This window comes from Amphiura filiformis, chromosome 8 (genome assembly GCF_039555335.1).
Source record: "Amphiura filiformis chromosome 8, Afil_fr2py, whole genome shotgun sequence".
In the NCBI taxonomy this organism is placed as follows: Eukaryota; Metazoa; Echinodermata; class Ophiuroidea; order Amphilepidida; family Amphiuridae; genus Amphiura; species Amphiura filiformis.
This window is the reverse complement of record NC_092635.1, coordinates 21,524,736-21,550,284: the sequence shown is the minus strand read 5'-3', so window position 1 is coordinate 21,550,284 and position 25,549 is coordinate 21,524,736. Positions and strand designations below refer to the sequence as shown.

The 25,549-nt window shown below is 33.3% G+C and overlaps 1 protein-coding gene across 1 annotated transcript; it reads left to right on the top strand.

Annotated features, from left to right (window-relative positions):
• Window positions 1-20,801: 20,801 nt before the first annotated feature.
• LOC140158796 (forkhead box protein B1-like) lies at window positions 20,802-25,114 on the top strand. Its single transcript, XM_072182014.1, has one exon. It carries the CDS (start codon window positions 21,291-21,293, stop codon window positions 22,341-22,343), a length of 1,053 nt encoding a protein of 350 aa, XP_072038115.1. The 5' UTR covers window positions 20,802-21,290; the 3' UTR covers window positions 22,344-25,114.
• Window positions 25,115-25,549: the final 435 nt, after the last annotated feature.

Here is a 25,549-nt window from a genome sequence, read left to right as displayed (position 1 = left end):
TGTGTTGAATACATTTAGATACGTTGTTATCTTCAGTAGATAGCATTATATCACATTGTTGTTAATGTGTTGAATACATTTAGATACGTTGCTATCTTCAGTAGATAGCATTATATCATATTGTTGTTAATGTGTTGAATACATTTAGATACGTTGCTATCATCAGTAGATAGCATTATAACAGATTGTTGAATAAATTTTAATACGTTGCTATCCTCAGTAGATAGCATTATATCAGATTGCTGGTAATGTGTTTATATATTTTGATACGTTGCTATCTTCAGTAGATAGCATTATATCAGATTGCTGGTAATGTGTTTATATATTTTGATACGTTGCTATCTTCATTAGATAGCATTATAACAGATTGCTGGTAATGTGTTTATTCATTTAGATGCGTTGCTATCTTCAGTAGATAGCATTATAACAGATTGTTGTTAATGTGTTTATTCATTTAGATGCGTTGCTATCTTCAGTATATAGCATTATATCAGATTGCTGGTAATGTGTTTATATATTTTAATACGTTGCTATCCTCAGTAGATAGCATTATATCAGATTGTTGGTAATGTGTTGAATAAATTTTAATACGTTGCTATCCTCAGTAGATAGCATTATATCAGATTGCTGTTAATGTGTTTATATATTTAGATACATTGCTATCTTCAGTAGATAGCATTATATCAGATTGTTGTTAATGTGTTTATTCATTTAGATGCGTTGCTATCTTCAGTAGATAGCATTATATCAGATTGCTGGTAATGTGTTTATTCATTTAGATGCGTTGCTATCTTCAGTAGATAGCAATATATCAGATTGCTGGTAATGTGTTTATATATTTAGATACGTTGTTATCTTCAGTAGATATCATTATATCATATTGTTGTTAATGTGTTGAATACATTTAGATACGTTGTTATCTTCAGTAGATAGCATTATATCATATTGTTGTTAATGTGTTGAATACATTTAGATACGTTGCTATCATCAGTAGATTGCAATATATCATATTGTTGAATACATTTTAATACGTTGCTATCTTCAGTAGATAGCATTATATCAGATTGCTGTTAATGTGTTTATATATTGAGATACATTGCTATCTTCAGTAGATAGCATTATAACATATTGCTGTTAATGTGTTGAATACATTTAGATACGTTGTTATCTTCAGTAGATAGCATTATATCATATTGTTGTTAATGTGTTGAATACATTTAGATACGTTGCTATCTTCAGTAGATATCATTATATCATATTGTTGTTAATGTGTTGAATACATTTAGATACGTTGTTATCTTCAGTAGATAGCATTATATCATATTGTTGTTAATGTGTTGAATACATTTAGATACGTTGTTATCTTCAGTAGATAGCATTATATCATATTGTTGTTAATGTGTTGAATACATTTAGATACGTTGCTATCTTCAGTAGATAGCATTATATCATATTGTTGTTAATGTGTTGAATACATTTAGATACGTTGCTATCATCAGTAGATAGCATTATAACAGATTGTTGAATAAATTTTAATACGTTGCTATCCTCAATAGATAGCATTATATCAGATTGCTGGTAATGTGTTTATATATTTTGATACGTTGCTATCTTCAGTAGATAGCATTATATCAGATTGCTGGTAATGTGTTTATATATTTTGATACATTGCTATCTTCAGTAGATAGCATTATATCAGATTGTTGTTAATGTGTTTATTCATTTAGATGCGTTGCTATCTTCAGTAGATAGCATTATATCAGATTGCTGGTAATGTGTTTATTCATTTAGATGCGTTGCTGTCTTCAGTAGATAGCATTATATCACATTGTTGTTAATGTGTTGAATACATTTTGATACGTTGCTATCTTCAGTAGATAGCATTATATCAGATTGCTGGTAATATGTTTATTCATTTAGATACGTTGCTATCTTCAGTAGATAGCATTATATCAGATTGTTGGTAATGTGTTTATTCATTTAAATGCGTTGCTATCTTCAGTAGATAGCATTATATCAGATTGCTGGTAATGTGTTTATTCATTTAGATACGTTGCTATCTTCAGTAGATAGCATTATATCAGATTGCTGGTAATGTGTCTATACATTTTAATACGTTGCTATCTTCAGTAGATAGCATTATATCAGATTGTTGTTAATGTGTTTATTCATTTTGATACGTTGTTATCTTCAGTAGATAGCATTATATCAGATTGTTGTTAATGTGTTTATTCATTTAGATGCGTTGCTATCTTCAGTAGATAGCATTATATCAGATTGCTGGTAATGTGTCTATTCATTTAGATGCGTTGCTATCTTCAGTAGATAGCATTATAACATATTGCTGTTGATGTGTTTATTCATTTAGATACGTTGCTATCTTCAGTGGATAGCATTATATCAGATTGCTGGTAATGTGTTTATTCATTTAGATGCGTTGTTATCTTCAGTATATAGCATTATATCAGATTGCTGGTAATGTGTTTATTCATTTAGATACATTGCTATCTTCAGTAGATAGCATTATATCAGATTGTTGTTAATGTATTTATTCATTTAGATGCGTTGCTATCTTCAGTAGATAGCATTATAATATATTGCTGTTAATGTGTTTATTCATTTAGATGCGTTGCTATCTTCAGTAGATAGCATTATATCAGATTGCTGGTAATGTGTTTATTCATTTAGATACGTTGCTATCATCAGTAGATAGATGTGGCGTGAAACTGTCGTTAGTGGTCGTGAACACGTGAAATTACATTCCATGTAGTTCATTTCAAAATTAGGTCATATATCCCCTCACAGAATTTTGTCAGGGATAAAATGGGGACGGCAAATTGCAAATTGTCATTAAAATGACTAAAAACTGAACGAAAAACTAGCAAATGGGGACAAACATTTGGCTTTGCCACTCCACTAAAATTCTGGCTACGCTGTTGAATATATGGAACGAATGAAAGAATGAATGAATGAAATAATGAATGCATGATGGACGAATGAATGAACGAATAAATGAATGAACTAGTGAACGAAAGAAGATGAATGAACTAACGAAAGTATGAGATAATGATTAAACGAAAGAACGAATAAATAAACGATAATTTTCGGCAACAACATTTGATTTGTTATTTGATTTAGTTTATTTTTCAAACACGGCAAGACATAAATATGCGTATAGAATTCAAAATAGCTTTGGCATTTCAGAGACTAATCGGGTTTAACTCAAATCTTATAAGAACTTATTTAGTCATGGCTGTACAATATACTCTACCTGTTTTCATATACAACATGCAACTTTGAGTTAGAAAAAAGTTTCTAACAATCAGAACATTGCTCTTTTTCGTCTCTCGCTATCTCTCGTCAAAGATCAAAACTCTTTACTCCCCATACAATCAAATCTGGTTTTGCCTTCATACTTTATTTCTTAAAGTGGTTGTAAAAATATTGAAATTGACATGGACTTTATAAGTACTGCTTTATCTTAGAAAATGGAAAAACACTTAATCATACGACATGATGTAAACTGTTCATGTCATCAACGCAATGCCGATCAGATATTTTGTGCGTAATATTGAGCCTAGATCCCATCACGAGTGACATAAATGGCATTATTGTACGATAAAGTGTCATTTCTCACAAATAGCATTTCATCATAGATAGTATTGAACCCAGACGGAGTGATTGCAAATACAAGACTAAGCCTCAAACAGTTCACCATTGATTCGGTAATACGCCTCAACTGCCAAATGGTTTGATGATTACCCCTAAGCAGGTACGTTCGGTAATGTTTGAACACGAATAAAATGAAATATAAGTCTAAATCAATTATTCTTATTGTTAGACAAATCAAAGATTTTACTAAATATAATGTCAGATTGTCATATTGAATCATAACGACCCCATTTGACTGCATGTTTGTCGGGTTTCAGACTGGCAAACGATTGCTACGATTACTTAGCAGATATATTATATTGCTCATGTTATATGCTCTAAATGGCTTAAGGACATATGGAGGATATAGCTGCAAATGGCTAGCAAAGTAGTCAAAGTGTAGTTCAAGGGCACAAGTAATGTAAAAGAAACCACGATAAATGATTGAAAATATGAACATGCCTAAAATGTAGCACAATTATGGCCCGATTTATATAGGTTTGTAAGTCTTTTATATATTGCTTGAAAAACAAACAAACAAACAATCAAACAAGGAAACAAACATACGAACATTACACACAACCCAGCAAACAAACGAACAAAACAGCGCAAATACCCTTAGATTGTGTGCGCTTTGCCAAATGTTACTTGTAGCTGCCCCAAGACACTCCCTAAAATTGAGTAATAATCGCCATGCACTGAAGACGCAGATTTACAGGCTAAGTAGGCTATCAGCATAGATCTAAAATAACTTCGCAATCAGGTTCAGCTCCCCACCAGTAGACCTCCAGTTCAGTTCACTGGAGGGGCATAAACACTTAGGGCTGATTTTTCGAAGCTTGGCTAGTGGTCAGGCTTCCTAAGCCAGCAGGCTAGTCCTACCAATGTGGATCCCTTTTATTGATTTATCTTTCTAGGCGATGCACGATGTGAAATTATAAGCACTGGTATATAGGACTAATCAGAAACCGGCCCTATAGCAATACTGTCAGTCCCGTTATTGACTTTTCAAAGTAAAATGCTAATGCCTATTTCAATACATCCGAAGGTCCAGACACATTAATAGGAGCAGTAATTTCTGTTAGGTCTCAAAGGAGGATGCCTATTTTGTTTTTGACCAGAGCAAACGTTATACGCCATAAGTTAGGGTTCAAACACGCATTGCACATGACACGAGCACCAAAGTACCGGCTTCCAATGCCTCTCACTCAGATGGAGCTTGACCACCTAAACATACCTTGGTGAAAACAAAGGGTTTTATTTTGAGGCATCAGAAACCCATGACTCTCAATCCTTATACTCTGTATCCCCACCCGGCCCCCCACCCCACCCAAAACCCATCAAATGATTACGGAAATACACCTCTGGTTGGTTGCTGGGTTTCTTATCATTACAGCCAGTAATGAAGAATGATTAGATGTATATATCACAAACAAAACAATTATTCATTTTTATGTATTTTAGTTTATTTTAGGAGACGTGTAGAGCATAAAGTACCGCACGGCTGTTTAAGATGAAAAAGGTGAACTGGTGACGATTTATATGAAAATCACGTCTTTCAAAAACTTCAAACATGTAAATGACTGTGTAATGCTCTCATTTTAGAAATAAACTGGAAATGACTCGACCGGATTTATCTTTTAAAACAAGAACCAAGTAAAAAGGCAAGATTTCATAAGATAACTTTATTATTCTCTAGTCGACTTTTTTTTTGATTGACGAAACAAAATATTCAGCAAAGGTATAGGATCTATATTAGGACATTGACCTTGGTATCCGTATTAAGAACAGTTTACCGATAACCTATGTTGATAGTTCACTATACCTGAACACTAAGCTTTTTTCAGCCCTGATTTTTCCCTTCAAGAGCTTACCCATACGAGTACACTTTACCGCGATACAACCTTCAGAATTGATTAAGACTCTTGGATGTTTCTCCTCTGCCCTCTAGGCGTGCAAGAATCAGCGAGTAACGCGTCGTTTTCCGATAATGCATTTCCACTACATGTCGGGATCACTAGCTTAACGAAGTCATCACACCGGTGTTTATCATTGCCACGTAACTTACCAGAAATTAAATGCACATCATTGTACGATCACACCTAAATTAACAAGCAAAATATAGGTATATAAAAAGCTTAATGGAGCCCTTGGACACTGATGCGATGACCCCGCTGTTGTTTTCCTTAAAGACGCCATTAATTTGGAAACACAAAAAACCTGACACCTTCCAATTATCGGATGACGGATGATAGTTTTTTGGGAGGATGTGTAACGGAAGATCCCGTTAAGAAAACATCACTTCTTTTGATTATTTTCTCTAACATAGACAAAGAACAACGCACAAGTGATAATTATTATCAAAACGAACAACCTGAAGGCGTGTGCACTTTTTTACCGGCGTTTCATGATGTTATTATATTTTGTTGCGCTTTTTGCTAGCTACTTATTCTTATTCCTGTTTAACCGTTTTTAGACTTGCATTTTCGTTTCCGCCGCAATACGGCATTTGACATGCCTATCAATTTAACATAATTAGGCCTATACGATATAATTGCGGTTTTTCTTTAAAATGAAATATGTGAAAGGCAATTGATTTTGGTTGTTGCTGTGTTATGTTAATGTGTACTTTTCAGGGTAGTTTTGTTTTACTGATATCTATTTGGTTATCTTCAGTTGATAGCATCATTTGAAGTAATTTACTGTCTATTAAGCGCGCATTGAGTTGATGGTGCTATCTTCAGTAGATAGCATTAATCCATATTAGCAGTAATGTTATCTTAATCGGTAAAAGGCGTTTGACTCGCTGCCTTGGTGTATTTTCTATTATTGGTGTATGAATCCCCACGGTATAGCTGTTATGTAAAACCCCATATAATATCGTTCCATCAAATACTTTCTACTCGGTTTTAATCAATGATAAAAACAAGAAACCAAACATCACAGCAAAGAATTATTGCTGGTGCTTACGTGGGAAGCTGATCCCTCCGCTCGAAATGTTTTTGTTATGTATTTATTTATTTTTTTCTTCATTTTTACTCGAGTATACTTTTTTAGGAGGAAAATTATTTTCCCCACAGGGTACGCGAATTCCTTTCTTTTTGGGGGGGGGGGTGTCAATTGTACAGCATTCTTTATTTGAAAAATCCAGTAAAATTGTTATTTCATGCAAAAGAACAGGAAAAACATTTTTTTAAACAATTCTAACCTAAATTAAAAAAAACACCCGTATTTCGGTTTTCAGATCACCTACAGGAAACATATTTTTTGCATTTTATAGTTATTTCTCATTACTTCACCTCTGCAAGCTACCCACTACATAATGTTGGAGCAAGCCACACAGTTCCCTGGTGCTTTTTTGTTCTTCTTGTAGTTGGAGGAGTTTCACCAGGTTTAATTAGTCACCTTATAAGTGGCTTGTCTCGGTCTTAGCTATCTCTGATTGAGGTTCTCCCATTTATTTATATTGCCTGCCTTTTCCCGCCCCATGGACATTAGGCCTACATGCTTTTTTATGATGACATTATCTTTATGTATACTATATTGCGTGTTTATAACATGTATTTTAGTTTGTGAATTCTGCATCTTTGGCCAATATATTTACATGACATGAAAGTTAATTTCTAGAAGTTTAAACTGACTTTCAGCACAAAAATTCAACTAACCTTGAATTTTCGATGTATGACACACATCCTCATCAGAAGAAGTCCTATGATGTTGTGATGGTCTTGCCCTTTTGTTAAGGTTATGAAAAGTTAAGATATATAATGATACTATTATGAAATAACTATATTTTGATCATTTTTTGTTGTCTTTCATAATTATTTTTGACTATCATAATTCATAACTCACTAATAATCTTTGAAGTAAAACGATCAAAGATTTGAATAATTACAGCAAAGGTTAATTAAAAAGTGTTGATTTTTAAAATGTGTACAACAAACCGATCACGTCGTCGCGTTCGATGACAGAATGGTATTGTTTACTCGCGGTACCATGTACCAGAGACAACTATATAGGTAATAATACCCACATTTCACTTACCCATACATACAAAATTAATTAATTAATAGCTTTTTAGTGAATGCAACCCTACGTCTTTCAATCCATTCAATATGGTCATCAATTGACACGTTTACAATTTCTGTAAAATGATAGTCTCATGGGGTATGATTCTGTCAACATTCGTGGCTTGTATTGAACACTTAGTGGGTTTTCAATTTATAACTATAGCCATGGAGGCATGGTGGATGAAAGATATACTTCTACAAAGATTGCGACAAAAAATCACAAAGCGTGTTGGAGTTGATATATATCTTTGTCTGAGTTTAGACAAATTGTCGACTATCGAACCGAAAGATTTTGCGCTAAAGTTGACAGGTTTCTGCCTAGATGTGATATTATGAATTGTAATTTGGGAAAGAAACTTAAAACTGCAATGTTTATTATATAGGCCTACTTAACATAGATACCCACCAAATAATATCTGTATTATTGTCTAGAATAAAAAATTATCATATATCAAATATAAACAAATGCACCGTATCCATAATTTATTGATATTTTCAGTAGATCAATGCATTGCTATATTCTATATTGTAACATACGAATACTAGTATAATTAGTTCCAATCTTCAATAAATGTATGATACCTCGTGGGTTCAGTAGATAGCTCACATTACTGACAACAAATATATTTATAGCTATTTTCGGTAGATATATTACAATGTATCATGTGTACATTTCTATCGTCATTAATAATAGTCTGTTTATATATTGCTATCTTTACTGTAGATATTCGTAACTATTACAAACAATCATGACTGTGTACACTGCTGTCTTTAGGAGACAGCAATATAGCAGTTTATGTGTACAGTGCTATTTTCAGTAGATAGCAAATATCTTGTATATTGCTATCTTAAGCAGTTATGCAATAGTAATAATAACTTTTGTGTACATTGCTATTTTCGTTAGATAGCTAATAACAGCTATGAATACATTGCTATCTTCGGTAGATAGCTAATAATAAATGTTTGTGTGCATTGCTATCTTTGGTATATATATAACTAATTACATATTATAATATATTGCTATCGTCAACCAATAACAGATTCAGTAGCAAACTAATAACAGGTTTTGTGTGCATTGTTATCTTCAGTAACTAGTAGATAGCTAATAATATATTATGTGCACATTGTTATCTTCGGTAGATAGTTAATATCATGTGTATCGATATCCAGGGGCGTAGCCAGGATTTATTGTGGGCGGATTTTGAAAAAGTGGACATTTTCCAAAAATGTTGGACTTTTTTGACCAAGAAAGCATAAAGAACCTATTTTTTTTCGCTCACTACGCTCGCATATCGGGCAATTTGGATCTTTTTTGACCGAAAAAAAAACTGTTTGTATAGCTCACTAAGCTTGCAAAGTGGACTTTTCTGGTCTTTGGTGATTTGGGAGCGAAAACCCCGCCCCTCGACTTACACTCTTGCTGATATCTTCAGTAGATAGCTAATAACAAATTAAAACACTGCTATCTTCAGTAGATAGCTAATAACAGAGTATGTGTACATAGCTATCTTCGGTAGATAGCTAATAACAGATTATGAGAACATTGCTATCTTCGGTATATTGAAAATAACATATTATGTGTACATTGCTATCTTCAGAAGATAGCTAATAACATATTATGTATACATTGCTATCTTCGGTAGATAGCTAATAACAGATTATGTGTATATTGCTATCTTCAGAAGATAGCTAATAACAGATTATGTGTACATCGCTATCTTCAGAAGATAGCTAATAACAGATTATATGTACATCGCTAAAACAAATTAAAACACTGCTATCTTCAGTAGATAACTAATAACAGATTAAAACACTGCTATCTTCAGTAGATAGCTAATAACAGAGTATGTGTACATAGCTATCTTCGGTAGATAGCTAATAACAGATTATGAGAACATTGCTATCTTCGGTATATTGAAAATAACATATTATGTGTACATTGCTATCTTCAGAAGATAGCTAATAACATATTATGTATACATTGCTATCTTCGGTGGATAGCTAATAACAGATTATGTGTACATTGCTATCTTCAGTAGATAGCTAATAACAGATTATGTGTACATCGCTATCTTCAGTAGAAAGCTAATAACAGATTACGTGTATATTGCTATCTTCAGTAGATAGCCAATAACAGATTATGTGTAGGCCTACATTGCTATCTTCAGTAGATAGCTAATAACAGATTATATGTACATTGCTATCTTCAGATTATGTATCTTCAGAAGATAGCTAATAACTAATAACAGATTATGTATACATTGTTATCTTCGGTAGATAGCTAATAACAGATTATGTGTACATTGCTATCTTCGGTAGATAACTAATAACAGTTTACGTGTATATTGCTATCTTCGGTAGATAGCTAATAACAGATTATGTGTACACTGCTATCTTCGGTAGATAGCTAATAACAGATTATGTATACATTGCTATCTTCGGTAGATAGCTAACAACAGATTATGTATACATTGCTATCTTCAGAAGATATCTAATAACAGATTATGTATACATTGCTATCTTCGGTAGATACCGTAGCTAATAACAGATTATGTGTACATTGCTATCTTCAGAAGATAGCTAATAACAGATTATGTGTACATTGCTATATTCAGTAGATAGCTAATAACAGATTATATGTACATTGCTATCTTCAGAAGATAGCTAATAACAGATTTTGTATACATTTCTATCTTCGGTAAATACCGTAGCTAATAACAGATTATGTGTACATTGCTATCTTCGGTAGATAAGATAGCTAATAACAGATTATGTATCTTCAGAAGATAGCTAATAACTAGTAACATATTATGTATACATTGCTATCTTCGGTAGATAGCTAATAACAGATTATGTGTACATTGCTATCTTCGGTAGATAGCTAATAACAGATTATGTGTACATCGCTATCTTCAGAAGATATATACTAACAGATTATGTGTACATTGCTATCTTCGGTAGATAGCTAATAACCGATTACGTGTATATTGCTATCTTCGGTAGATAGCTAATAACAGATTATGTGTACATTGCTATCTATGGTAGATAGCTAGTAACAGATTATGTATACATTGCTATCTTCGGTAGATAGATAATAACAGATTATGTGTACATTGCTATCTTCGGTAGATAGCTAATAACATATTACGTGTATATTGCTATCTTCGGTAGATAGCTAATAACAGATTATGTGTACATTGCTATCTTCAGTAGATAGCCAATAACAGATTATGTGTACATTGCTATCTTCAGTAGATAGCTAATAACAGATTATATGTACATTGCTATCTTCAGATTATGTATCTTCAGAAGATAGCTAATAACTAATAACAGATTATGTATACATTGTTATCTTCGGTAGATAGCTAATAACAGATTATGTGTACATTGCTATCTTCGGTAGATAGCTAATAACAGATTATGTGTACATTGCTATCTTCGGTAGATAGCTAATAACAGATTATGTATACATTGTTATCTTCGGTAGATAGCTAATAACATATTACGTGTACATTGCTATCTTCGGTAGATAGCTAATAACAGATTATGTGTACATTGCTATCTTCGGTAGATAGCTAATAACAGATTATGTATACATTGTTATCTTCGGTAGATAGCTAATAACAGATTATGTGTACATTGCTATCTTCGGTAGATAGCTAATAACAGATTATGTGTACATTGCTATCTTCGGTAGATAGCTAATAACAGATTATGTGTACATTGCTATCTTCGGTAGATAGCTAATAACAGATTATGTGTACATTGCTATCTTCGGTAGATAGCTAATAACAGATTATGTATACATTGCTATCTTCGGTAGATAGCTAACAACAGATTATGTATACATTGCTATCTTCAGAAGATATCTAATAACAGATTATGTATACATTGCTATCTTCGGTAGATACCGTAGCTAATAACAGATTATGTGTACATTGCTATCTTCAAATGATAGCTAATAACAGATTATGTGTACATTGCTATATTCAGTAGATAGCTAATAACAGATTATATGTACATTGCTATCTTCAGAAGATAGCTAATAACAGATTTTGTATACGTTTCTATCTTCGGTAAATACCGTAGCTAATAACAGATTATGTGTACATTGCTATCTTCGGTAGATAAGATAGCTAATAACAGATTATGTATCTTCAGAAGATAGCTAATAACTAGTAACAGATTATGTATACATTGCTATCTTCGGTAGATAGCTAATAACAGATTATGTGTACATTGCTATCTTCGGTAGATAGCTAATAACAGATTATGTGTACATCGCTATCTTCAGAAGATATCTAATAACAGATTATGTGTACATTGCTATCTTCGGTAGATAGCTAATAACAGATTACGTGTATATTGCTATCTTCGGTAGATAGCTAATAACAGATTATGTGTACATTGCTATCTTCAGTAGAAAGCTAATAACAGATTACGTGTACATTGCTATCTTCGGTAGATAGCTAATAACAGATTATGTGTACATTGCTATCTTCGGTAGATAGCTAATAACAGATTACGTGTATATTGCTATCTTCGGTAGATAGCTAATAACAGATTATGTGTACATCGCTATCTTCAGAAGATAGCTAATAACTGATTATGTGTACATCGCTATCTTCAGAAGATAGCTAATAACAGATTATGTGTACATCGCTATCTTCAGAAGATAGCTAATAACAGATTATGTGTACATCGCTATCTTCAGAAGATAGCTAATAACAGATTATGTGTGCATCTCTATCTTCAGAAGATAGCTAATAGCAGATTATGTGTACATTGCTATCTTCAGTAGATAGCTAATAACAGATTACGTGTATATTGCTATCTTCGGTAGATAGCTAATAACAGATTACGTGTACATTGCTATCTTCGGTAGATAGCTAATAACAGATTACGTGTATATTGCTATCTTCAGTAGATAGCTAATAACAGATTATGTGTACATTGCTATCTTCGGTAGATAGCTAATAACAGATTACGTGTACATTGCTATCTTCAGTAGATAGCTAATAACAGATTATGTGTACATTGCTATCTTTGGTAGATAGCTAATAACAGATTACGTGTACATTGCTATCTTCGGTAGATAGCTAATAACAGATTATGTGTACATTGCTATCTTTGGTAGATAGCTAATAACAGATTACGTGTACATTGCTATCTTCAGTAGATAGCTAATAACAGATTATGTGTACATTGCTATCTTCAGTAGATAGCTAATAACAGATTATGTGTACATTGCTATCTTCAGTAGATAGCTAATAACAGATACGTGTATATTGCTATCTTCGGTAGATAGCTAATAACAGATTATGTGTACATTGCTATCTTTGGTAGATAGCTAATAACATATTACGTGTACATTGCTATCTTCAGTAGATAGCTAATAACAGATTATGTGTACATTGCTATCTTCAGTAGATAGCTAATAACAGATTACGTGTACATTGCTATCTTCGGTAGATAGCTAATAACAGATTATGTGTACATTGCTATCTTTGGTAGATAGCTAATAACAGATTACGTGTACATTGCTATCTTCAGTAGATAGCTAATAACAGATTATGTGTACATTGCTATCTTCAGTAGATAGCTAATAACAGATTATGTGTACATTGCTATCTTCAGTAGATAGCTAATAACAGATTACGTGTATATTGCTATCTTCGGTAGATAGCTAATAACAGATTATGTGTACATTGCTATCTTTGGTAGATAGCTAATAACATATTACGTGTACATTGCTATCTTCAGTAGATAGCTAATAACAGATTATGTGTACATTGCTATCTTCAGTAGATAGCTAATAACAGATTATGTGTACATTGCTATCTTTGGTATATTGCTAATAACAGATTATGTGTACATTGCTATCTTCAGTAGATAGCTAATAACAGATTACGTGTATATTGCTATCTTCAGTAGATAGCTAATAACAGATTATGTGTACATTGCTATCTTTGGTAGATAGCTAATAACATATTACGTGTACATTGCTATCTTCAGTAGATAGCTAATAACAGATTATGTGTACATTGCTATCTTCAGTAGATAGCTAATAACAGATTATGTGTACATTGCTATCTTTGGTATATTGCTAATAACAGATTATGTGTACATTGCTATCTTCGGTAGATAGCTAATAACAGATTACGTGTACTTTGCTACCTTCGGTAGATAGCTAATAACAGATTACGTGTATATTGCTATCTTCGGTAGATAGCTAATAACAGATTATGTGTACATTGCTATCTTTGGTAGATAGCTAATAACAGATTATGAGAACATTGCTATCTTCGGTAGATAGCTAATAACAGATTATGTGTACATTGCTATCTTCAGAAGATATCTAATAACAGATTATGTATACATTGCTATCTTCGGTAGATAGCTAATAACAGATTACGTGTACTTTGCTACCTTCAGTATGTAGCTAATTATAACATATTATGTACATTGTTACCGTATCTTCAGTAGATAGCTAATAACGGATTATGTGTACATGTTCGGTATATTGGCGTAAAAAGATACTGATTATGTGTACGTAATGTACATTACTATTTCGTTAATAACACATGTGTACATTGCTTTTTTCGGTAGATAGGTTTTCTTTTTCAATTCAATTCAATTTCCTCAAATGAGGGAAATTTATTCAGTATAAAGGCATCTGGCCCTAAAATACATTGTAAATTACTTGAATTGGTAGATAGCTAATAATATATGTGTATATTGCTATCATCGGTAGATAGCTAATAATGTATTACGGTATGTGTACATTGCTATCTTTGGTAGATAGCTAGTAATAGCTTTTTTGTACATTGTTATCTTCGGCAGATATCTAATAATAGGCCGTGTATACGTTGCTATCTTAGGTAGATAGCTGTATCCGTTTATTATGTCAATAAGAAATAGTCATAACAGATATCACGAAGCCATGTACTATACCCATGTCTTCAATAGATGACACATAGCAGTTGGTTTCGAGTTCACAAAACTGTTCACAACCAACAAAAATGATTGAATTACGGTTTTGTTGGTAACGATACATTACCAAGCTCTGATATGATATCGTATGTGAGGTCCTATAAATATGCCGATACAAGTATTAACATCCGTAGATTTATTAATGTAGGGCGTTTACTGTTAATAATTATGTTGACACATTTCTGGAAAATCCGGATGTTAGGGGCAGTGGGAAAAAACATAAAATTCTAAAAGATAATGAAATTTCATATTCATCTGGCAATAATTGCATATTCGAGACAAGTACATAGAGTATACTGTCATTTGTTTTTAAAATAAGTCCAAAAAATAAAATCGGGGAGAATATAATCAGCAATCAAAATATCAAAGTTTAAACCATTAATAAGCTCAAAAGACTGTCCATTTCACACAAGCAGGTCATGAAGATTGTATTATATGTTTACGTTTTGTCTCCTTTATATTTCCATTTAATATCCTCAGTCAAACATAGAAAACGTCTTATTATGTTATGTTAGGGAGGCCATAATACTGGCCACAATTTCATATGAATATATCAAACCGAGAAATGCCATAGATGTATGTTGTAGTGTCCAATGCATTATTAATTTTGTAAGATTATTTGAATTAATCATTTTAGAACACCCGGAACTTGTTTGATTTAGGCCACGCGCTGATTCTTTCTGTTATGATACTGTTTTGCACACCGCTATGGATAATGTAACATAGCGACCATATGATTATGACTTTCTGTCTCAATTGAACAAATCCGAGAACAACGTAACAAAGACTAGGCATGTTTGTAGCAAATGTAATGCATTTTTAACGTAGATTACGCATAAAATCATGAAAATATTTTATTTTGTTTTATAGTTTTGGACGATTTTTGCGTGTAGCTTTTACTCAATATTGCGAGTTGATAGGGTTAAAAAGATGAAAAATAGCAGCATAAGCATACGGAGATGAGCCGTCATAGAGCATCCTCTTGTCATGTAGATCTAATTAACTTGTCAATGAATTATCGTCAATGTGGTATCATATTGTCGTATGTTACAGAGTTTTTGGCGCGCAAAAAAGCTGGCCAAACGATTAGCGTATTCATCCGAGTATAAACAATAAAACCTCATACACATCGTTAGGTAAATGAAAACCCGTGAACCATAGGCTAGCGTAGAAAGATGAAACTAATTAATAAATATACTCATTTTAAGATTTATATCTTCCAATATTGTCGTTTTCCTAGAAGATATGAAATTCAATAATGGGGTGTTATATGTTTACCTGTGACTCGTATCGTTTACATAATTAAAACCATGGGTTTAAATCATAAAATATACACTTGAGAATCTTAGCAAGTTTAAACTTGTTTATTAAGTTGTAAACTGCGTAGCAATACGCCATGGTTTCTTTGGTTTAATAATCAGGATAACATCGACGCATATGCAACCATCCAAATCTGATGGCTTATGATTCTGGAAGAAAATCCGAAGTTGATTTGTGTGGGATAGCTTTATTAGGTTTGTCTCTGACATGAATATTGCTTTTTGCATATATTTGAATTGCGTATTACCTACTTTTATATGATATTTTGATTAGATTTGCAGCAACAAGATGTATTGAGATGTCATACAATTGTGATTTATATACGCCTACTGTTTTGACTTTTGTTGAAACAGAAATGTCTCTTGTCTTGCCTGCTATCAGTATTATAATGTTCTAGGGGGTCGTGCAATAATCCCTGCAATGTTATGCAAATGCGTGTTTTGACTATATTATATTATTATTTTTTAGCTTTTAAAACTTAAAAACTTCAAAAATAGCCAATGTTAGAGTTTTAGAGCGCATTTGTTCCAGTTCAACGCCATGTGTAACTACTATATATTTTAGCTTGAAAAGGGCAATTTTCACAAGTTTCGCGCACATTTTGTTCCTGAAAGTTATTATTGGAGCGAAAGACGCTTCAGTCACTCCGCTTGACGAATTTTACACCCACTTCCATCCTCCCCCAGTAATAAAAGTGCAAACAAGAAATCCCTACCACTGATCAGCGTCGATATTCAAGCCCTTCTTTACTGATAATAAGTACGCTTTCCATTACCCGGGTTTTCAGTTCAGTCAATTTATTTATTTATTTATTTATTTATTTATTTATTTATTTATTTATTTATTTATTTATTTATTTATTTTTTATGTTGATGTTGGCCATGATCACCGTCATCATCGGTTATGCTTATCGGGTGATTCATCGTCATCATCATCATCATCGTCGTCATCATCATCATCATCATCATCATTATCATCATCATCATATACATGATAACAGATGACATGCAACATAACATCGTCTTATAAGATTATTTCGTATGCTATCTTCAGTAGATAGCAATAAACACAAATAACACGAATGGTCCGCATTCTTTGACAATAAGTAATAGTCAAACTAAGCGATGGTTATGTGTGTTTTGTTAAAACACGACACACAAACACACAACCATCTATCCATTGTCAAAGTCAAAGTAAACTTATAATCGACAAAATGCACCAACATCTTCCCAATGTATAACACGTTTTCTGTGGTTTTCCTTTTTAAAACTTCCCAAGTCACTTCCCTGACTCTGTCTTCCTTACGGTTTACAACTTCATCAATCACTAGGTGCGTTACCATCATGCCCATTTCCAGCCTGAGCTGAGATGCTTTATTTTTCCCTCCACTCATCCTCATTCCCTTGATGACAGTTTCGCGCCAATATTGGATGGGTGTTTGTCCTCTTATCAATCATATTAGCGCCAAGGACAAATGCTAAGATAAATGCTACTATAAAGCCTGCTAATTTACTACCAAAAAAGGAAGGAAAGATAACTAATACTACATCATCGGGGCCTTAAAGTGATGGTAAGTTTAATGGAAGGCGGAACCGGCAAAGGAGTTTTCATCCAACAATTAATTTGTTAAGTTGATGTCCAGTTTTAATAATCTGTTTCGAAGTTCTTTCAACAGAGACACCAAATCTATCTTTAGAAGAACTTCACGCTTTAAATTTTATATGCAAGTTTATATGTTTACAAATTTCTCAAAGCTTAGAATATGATATACAGTTTTATGAAGTGATTGGTGAAAAGATTTATGAAGAGATTTTTTATTTCTCCAGTTTGTTTATTTTCTACTGTTTCCCCCTTATTTCGACTAATTAAACCGTTTTTCAAGTCCATTTGACATGTGATAAGAGAGGCCGGTTTGCAGCTACATATCTAAAATCGATAATGGTTGAATCTGGTTAACATAATGTTTTTTTGTTAATGTTAAATGTCAGAGCTTTTGTGGAGAACACAGTCATATCCTCATCTCTTACCGTTTGTTCGTTTGTTTGTTTGTTTAAACGGTCGCTCCGTGTGGAGACACGATTGGGTCCTGATGGGACTCAAACTAAATGCTCAAGCCAGGCTAAGTCCCGGGCTAAGTGTCTATATTATATACACCAAATCTACATTGGCCCAAAATAATGTGGATCTAATGGCCTCGTGAAGATAGTTACTATCCTTATGGTCAATGAACGACTGAAAGAGGGACATTAATGACATAAATGGTATAGTCAGTGTAATAATTATGATAATGACGAATCAAAAATTAATACCAGCGCCTCTATGTCGTCATACGTATTTGTATGGAATCACGAGTTGTATAGCTTTTAGCTAACATTGACGTACTATATCATTACTTAATGTATAATTTAGATGTTTTACTCATATATTTAGAAACAATGACATTAATTAAATTGCCTAGATCACAATCATACATGATTCCGTCAAAACTGCAAGTTTACTTTTAGGTTAAGCCTCTGGGTAATAAAATGGATGATTAGTCATTCATTCCAATTAAATAATATCTATTGATATGACAAGATTCGAGTTTTGTAGCCTCGGCAAAAGTAAGACAAACGGTGTATTTGGGGAAATAATGACTGTAACTATCATGTGAGTAATAATAATTATCTACTTGGCACACCCCGTAGCCCTAGGGTATTTTGCCAGTTACATGATATTCTATTTTAAAGCATGTTTCAGTGAATCTTTGTAAACACCGAGATAGCGAATGAGCATCTTTTAGCAAACAACGAAAATCATAAGCCAAAGTCACAATTCCACCATATCATATCTTAATGAAACTTATCCAAATTTTGGATAAATTATTACAATTTACCTTTAATATCAATTTAAGTCAGATAAACGTGTCCATACAAACCTTCAATACAAAATTTAAGTGCAAATTTGGATGATATTGTTGTTTCATTTTTATTTAATTTCTGTTGTAGCGCTGGACTACTGCTTGGACGAGATTGCGTAATCCAATGCAGTTGCATATCCAAAGCCCTCATCCAAGGGGAGGGGGGAAGCGCCTCCTGTGGAACACGGTCCGACCCGCTCTTGCTCCCCTCCCCAGGATGCTGGCCTTCGTAATATTTTAAAGATTGGTAGTGTATTTACCATTTCGTAAAATGTTCCCCTGGAAGTTACATATCTTGCCCTCCGTTGCCCCCCCGAAAAATCATGGCTTCTCTCCACTGATCAAATGGCGTCCATTTTAACTCGAAGGGAACTTGTATTGTAACAGAAAAAATGTAAGTTTGCATAGATTTAGTCGAGCTGTCATTCCGCGTTTTCAAACGCGTCTGTTTCCAACCTGTCTCGGTTGGTTTTCCAAAATACTTTGCCAAAACTATTACCATGCGCACCATTCAGCAGGGTGTAAATGCAACAATGGAGGTTTTCCGTCTTTATTGTGACATTTGAACATATCCGATTGTCAAAACTATTTTCTGAAGATTTAAGTATTGTGAGTTGTTCCTAATCGGCATAAAGTTAACCCACCCCATACGGATTTCAATTCTATATGAACTCAACAAACATAAAAAAAAACATGATATAACAAAATATACAAAAAATATATAAGTATCTTGTTCAAATTCGTATTTGGAATGTACCTGAAAATGTATTTATGTGAGAACAAAATGCCTATATTGCTTCAACGGTATTGTATTTATAACTTGAAGGTCTATTTGGTTTAAACATTTTCCAAATTGGCTGACTTTTATGAACTGTAAAAATGCATACCCAGACGGATGCGAAAACTCTTCCTGATCATGATGGAGCGGGCACACGTGTGGATGGAGCATAATGCATAATGTTATACTATAGCTTATAGACATGGACTTGGGGCGGATTTATCACTATTTGTATGTAATGTAAAGTGTTGAATTATCTAAAATACGTATTGTACAAGAACATGAATGAGATGGATTACGTTTGGAGGATTTTCCCTTTTTTTTTTTTTATGTTTTACTTTACTTGTCCGATTTGTTGAGTCTTATTTCAACTGAAACTCATCCAAATTGAAATCTGGGATTATTTTGTTATATTAAATTCTCCATCTTGTCTAATGTTAATGTAGTTTGATTAAGGACCAGGACTTACTTGTAATAAAATATGAGAAATGGTTTCCAGGTGCGGTTCTTAAGAAAGAAAAATAGCATTAAGTTTAAAGCTTAATGTGCATGCAAAACAAAAACCAACAAAAAACAACAAACTATAACTCTTTGTTTGCTTTCTCTGTCCCTTTCAATTTTCACAACACAAAATAAGATTTGAGTGTCATAATAATAAATCGACAAAATATGTTATTATTTTACACCAATACCAATAACAATCCAAACAATGACATATAGTGAACTTGTCCAATTCAAACATCGTACTAGTAATTTAACAAAAACCTAGAAAAATATTCAACTAAAATATATGACTTTGTTGGCATGAATAATGCAATCATTTTTAGTGATCATAATGCTTACAATACGATCGATTTACAGTTAGATTTTATTTCTTGTGTTGACACATATTTGTTGTGTTATTGTTGAGTAAGTGTCAAAATTTAACCAGATCACGCATTTCTGCTTTTACCGATCAAAAGTGACTCCGCCTACCAACCAAAAGACCGAAAAACAGATCCAAATCGTAAGCGGCGCTCTAACTTGTAGTCCAGTAACTAAAAAACAATTTCGCTTACATACGCACAGCAGTGTAGAAATGATTTTACAAGTATTTTAGAGTGGTTTATGGTTTATGCTAAAGCAAACGAGCAGCACAGGTCACTCCTCAGGGAGCCATGGCGTTTTGTCAACAAGCCCGCCCGCTTTGACCAGGCAATTGAATTGATGGAGATCTTCACTTTCAATTGGGTACTGTATCACTTGCTCCTCAGATGACGGTGTCACTACAACCATACGAGGGGTGAATAGAACTTGGAGGATCAAGCTTTTATAAAAAGCCATAGAAAGTCTTGAGAAGTTACCATTTGTCATCTGACACACACCACAACAAGACGTGTTATTGATAGCTTATTTCGTCACAAGTTGACTTTGTCTACTTTTCATCAACCATCATCAACTTTTACTTTATAGTTTTGCATCACCATACGACAATGCTTGACGTATAACGTATCTGCAACTGTGGACAGTATTTAGATTTATATCAGCACTACTGAACATTTTGATTTTTTGTCTTCAGTAATAACTCTGTGATTTCATCATGCCTCGTCCATCAAGAAACTCGTACAGCGATGCCAAGCCACCGTATTCGTACATTTCGCTTACTGCGATGGCTATCCAAAGTTCCGGCGAAAAAATGCTACCTCTAAGTGATATCTACAAGTTTATCATGGACAGATTTCCTTACTACCGTAAGAATACACAACGCTGGCAGAACTCTTTGCGTCACAATCTTTCTTTCAATGACTGTTTCATGAAAGTTCCTCGACGTCCAGATCGACCTGGAAAGGGTAGCTACTGGGCTTTACATCCCCTTAGCCAGGACATGTTCGAAAATGGCAGTTTTCTGCGACGACGAAAGCGTTTCAAGTCACCAAGAATAGCAACACTAGACCACAACATGCAGATTAAACAAATAGACTCGGCTAAACTTTTTCAGGAGCAGGCCAAAGTTTTGCCTCCGTATCCAATGGGTTACGGATGCTCACCTTATGGTGTGCAAGCAATGTCTCCACCACCACGTATACCAATAAGTCCAGTAGCAAGTTTGCCAGCTTCGAGTCCAACTTCGACAACTTCACCAACTCTTAAGCAGCCTTTCACCATTGAGAACATTATCAAACCAGACTTTAAACATGCATCTCAACATCATCAACATGATCAACATCTAAGTAGTGGCAAGTCTGCACCTCTTAGCCCTATCAGCATACCTAAATCGTTACCATCAGAACTTTCCCCATCAGCACTTGTAAACAGAACATTTCCTTTGCCACCGCATCATCCCGTATTTACAGCAGCTGCATTATACAAATGTGCTGAAGAACAATTGTGTAATGATCTGCAATGCAGGACTGCAGCATTGCGATCGTCTTTTGCAGCAGCCGCTGCTGCGGCACATTGTGGCGTGCCACCGACTATACCTCTGCCGATTAAACCGATGGCACATGCATTGGGCCTTTCAGCAGGGCACCTTACCGGGGCATTCTTTCCATCACACATTCCCGTCAGCTGTGAGCCGTTACCTGCAACGCTACCTACTGTAAGTTCATCAGAATTATCCATGGTAATGAAATTATCACAAACTGTCTCGTAACGCAAGGCAAGTCAACCATAGAGGACATTGGACTTTGCGATAAAAAGAACTTGTCAAACTGAAAAACTCATGATATAGTATACCTTCTTTCAATGTGTACTTTTTAATTGTTGCAGTGCAGAAATCGACAAAAACGTTATTAAAACCAATTTTAAGTACAATCAAATGTCATTACACGTGTGTTGGAGCTAAAATCTGGAGCTTTGTGCTAAAGCGAAAGGTACAATAGATACTAAGACAAATAGTTATATTTTAAAATTGTAACATTCTGGTATAGACTTAAACCAATTGAGCATTTGCAAGTCGTTTTAAACTAAGCAAATAGTACTTTAACACTGTTTAAGATGAATTTTCATATTTTGATCATAACATAACGTCAAATATTTCAACGTGCCGGGGTTATGTGTCTCAACCAAAAATGTATATATTTATTCTGTTAAATGCTTCAAGTACACATCCACAGTTTTCAAGTACGTCCAAATATTTGACTGCTTTTAAGTTACCACTCACCAATTGAGCATTAAGTCGTTTTAAACTAAGCAAATATTACTTTAAGATGCATTTGGATATTTTGATCATAACGTCAAGTATGTAAATCACAGTTATGCGTTTTTCGGTTAATTTAAATGCTTCAAGTGCATCCACAATTTTCAAGTACATCCAAATTTTTTACTGCTTTTAAGTTACCACTCATCAGTCATACACTAAACAGTATGTCTGTTTATGCAACTGAACTATCCAAAAAATGTGCTCGTAATCCCCGCACCTAAAAAGTACTATATGCTTGTTGAACGAATTATTTGAATCATTCTGGTTTAAAACATCATCACTGATCATCAACATTGTTAAATTAAAACCACAGTCAAATGTAGCATCTCAATATTTGCATGATCTGTACTTGGCCCTTACCCATTGGATGTGATCAATTTTAAGTGTAATGCTCATTATGATGATATTAAAAATGATGTAAAAGTTTGCTTTGAGAACCACACTTTTAACAAACTTATATTGATCAAACTTACTCATAAAAGTAGACTTGTATGTGTTGCTATAGGACCTACTTGCTTATGTTAAATCAAAATAAATCTTCTGTGACACCAATTTAAAACTAAATTGGTAATTTCTTAATATTCTCAAAAACAACGATTGATATATCTATCATGAATTTGTAACAATTTGAGTTCATACTAATTTTGTTATGTACTTTTAAATAGCAATCCTAGTGCTTTGTATTCCACCATTCATAGAATACTTTGCATGATCCATTCTCCAACGAACCTGCCCTAGTAATATGCAGATACGCGGTTCTTATAAAGCAGGTCCGAATGGTAGTACTTCTCTCATCGACCATTTTGCACAACATACTTTAGGCCAGCGCAACTGTCATGCACAATTCAGTATTAACACTGTCTAAATAAATGGAACTTTTCAAACTTCAGTAATTTAGCTATAATAATACCCACCAAGTTTATGAAGAAAGATGTATAATGTATATTTGAATATGTAATGTAAATTTTATGTAGTATATTTCAATATTATGATATCTGTGTTTTTCCTATTTGTGAATTTCTAAAAATAACTTCATATGGACGTGTTTTGTTCTTAGCAAACGAAATCGGCGCACGGTTCACATCAGTATTATTAATCTTTATCATTTTATATCAGACTTTTGGTTTCAACCATTTGGATATTTAGAAAATTCAAATGTTTAGATTGTTTCATGATGTCACGGCAGCAATATAATACAAAAAATCACAATTATTTCCTACTTTCACTTTCAAAAATACATAATATTTCAAACGTGATAATATTGCACAAATTATTGATACCTTTGTTTTTGGTCTTCTCAAAGTTACAAACTTGTCAAAGTTATACTACAAGCTGTCTCAAAATGATTGGATAATGTATGGGTCTGGCGCATCAAAATTCAACATAAATTAAATCCCAATAATTTGTGGAAACTATCCATTCTGGACATTTTCAAGTGGATCCAATGTTGCATTTGGAAGAGGCAGGCTTTTCAATAAACATCAAAATTGATGGATACCAATCATTTTGATACAGCTTGTGTAATTATAGTCATCCAAGTTCATCACCAATGCCCTATGCACCAACTATTGATGATCCTCAATAATCATGATGAAGTTGTGTCGATCTGATTCCTGGTTGAAAGCACGATTTTTATACAAGATTTTAACCCGACTTAAATATTTGTGTAAACTGGTGTGAATGCTAATAAAAGTAAGACTTAGTTATATGTTTTTGTTACACTACTTAACATGCTTAATTTGTACTCAAATGCTGATACGTTTTGCTAATTTGAAAAAACAAATCTGAGATTCTCAAGTCAATGTCAAGACTGAATAAATACTGACAAATATTACCATAATTATATGCAGTACGTCTCTTTTTCAATTATTGTGAGTTAGATGTCTGGTTACTTTCCCTTATATCAATTGTAGTTTTTATTTGAATAAATATTTATCTTATCAATCAACGATGGTTTATTAGTTATTTATCATGTTTACTAAATCAAAACAAATATTACTTATTTTGCTTTTAATTAAATCTCTTTGTTTATATTCATGTTAGTTTCTGCAAAACTTTCTAATATATCTTTGCTTTCCTATAATTTAATATGACGGTCTGACATGGCAAAGAAAGATGCGGTCTCACATTTAACCTGAAATTATACAGGCTGTATCAAAATGATTGGTACGCATTAGTTTTTGGTGTTTATTGACAAGCCCGTTTTTCGTTTTTTCAATATGAAACATTGGAGCGTCTTGGTATTCCCAAGATTTATAGTTGTGTGATCTTTTAGAACATTCATCTATAAATGTAGCGTCTAAGTTGCATTTTGATGTGATAGTGTTGTGCATATAATCACATGATGGGTACCAATCATTGTGATACAGCCTGTATCACACTCTCAATTTCGCCTAAATGAATATCTTCTATATTTAAAACATTTTTGCATTTGTTGTCACTGAATATTTTTTATTTATAGTGTTCATTTCAGTCATCTCGAGTGACAGGTGCACAAGTATAGGCTTACCACATATTCATTAAATCTTATCCCGAAAAAAATCATTACAGCAGCGTCGTTTTTCCTGATCATTGTATCCAATACAATTTATACCAAAAACAACAATTTTGAACGCTCCTAAAAGTTCTTCGAACGTTTGTTCACATTTTTGACTTGA

Excerpts from the sequence above, each read along its gene's own strand:
- LOC140158796 (XM_072182014.1), top strand. The coding sequence starts at position 21,291 with ATGCCTCGTCCATCAAGAAACTCGTACAGCGATGCCAAGCCACCGTAT.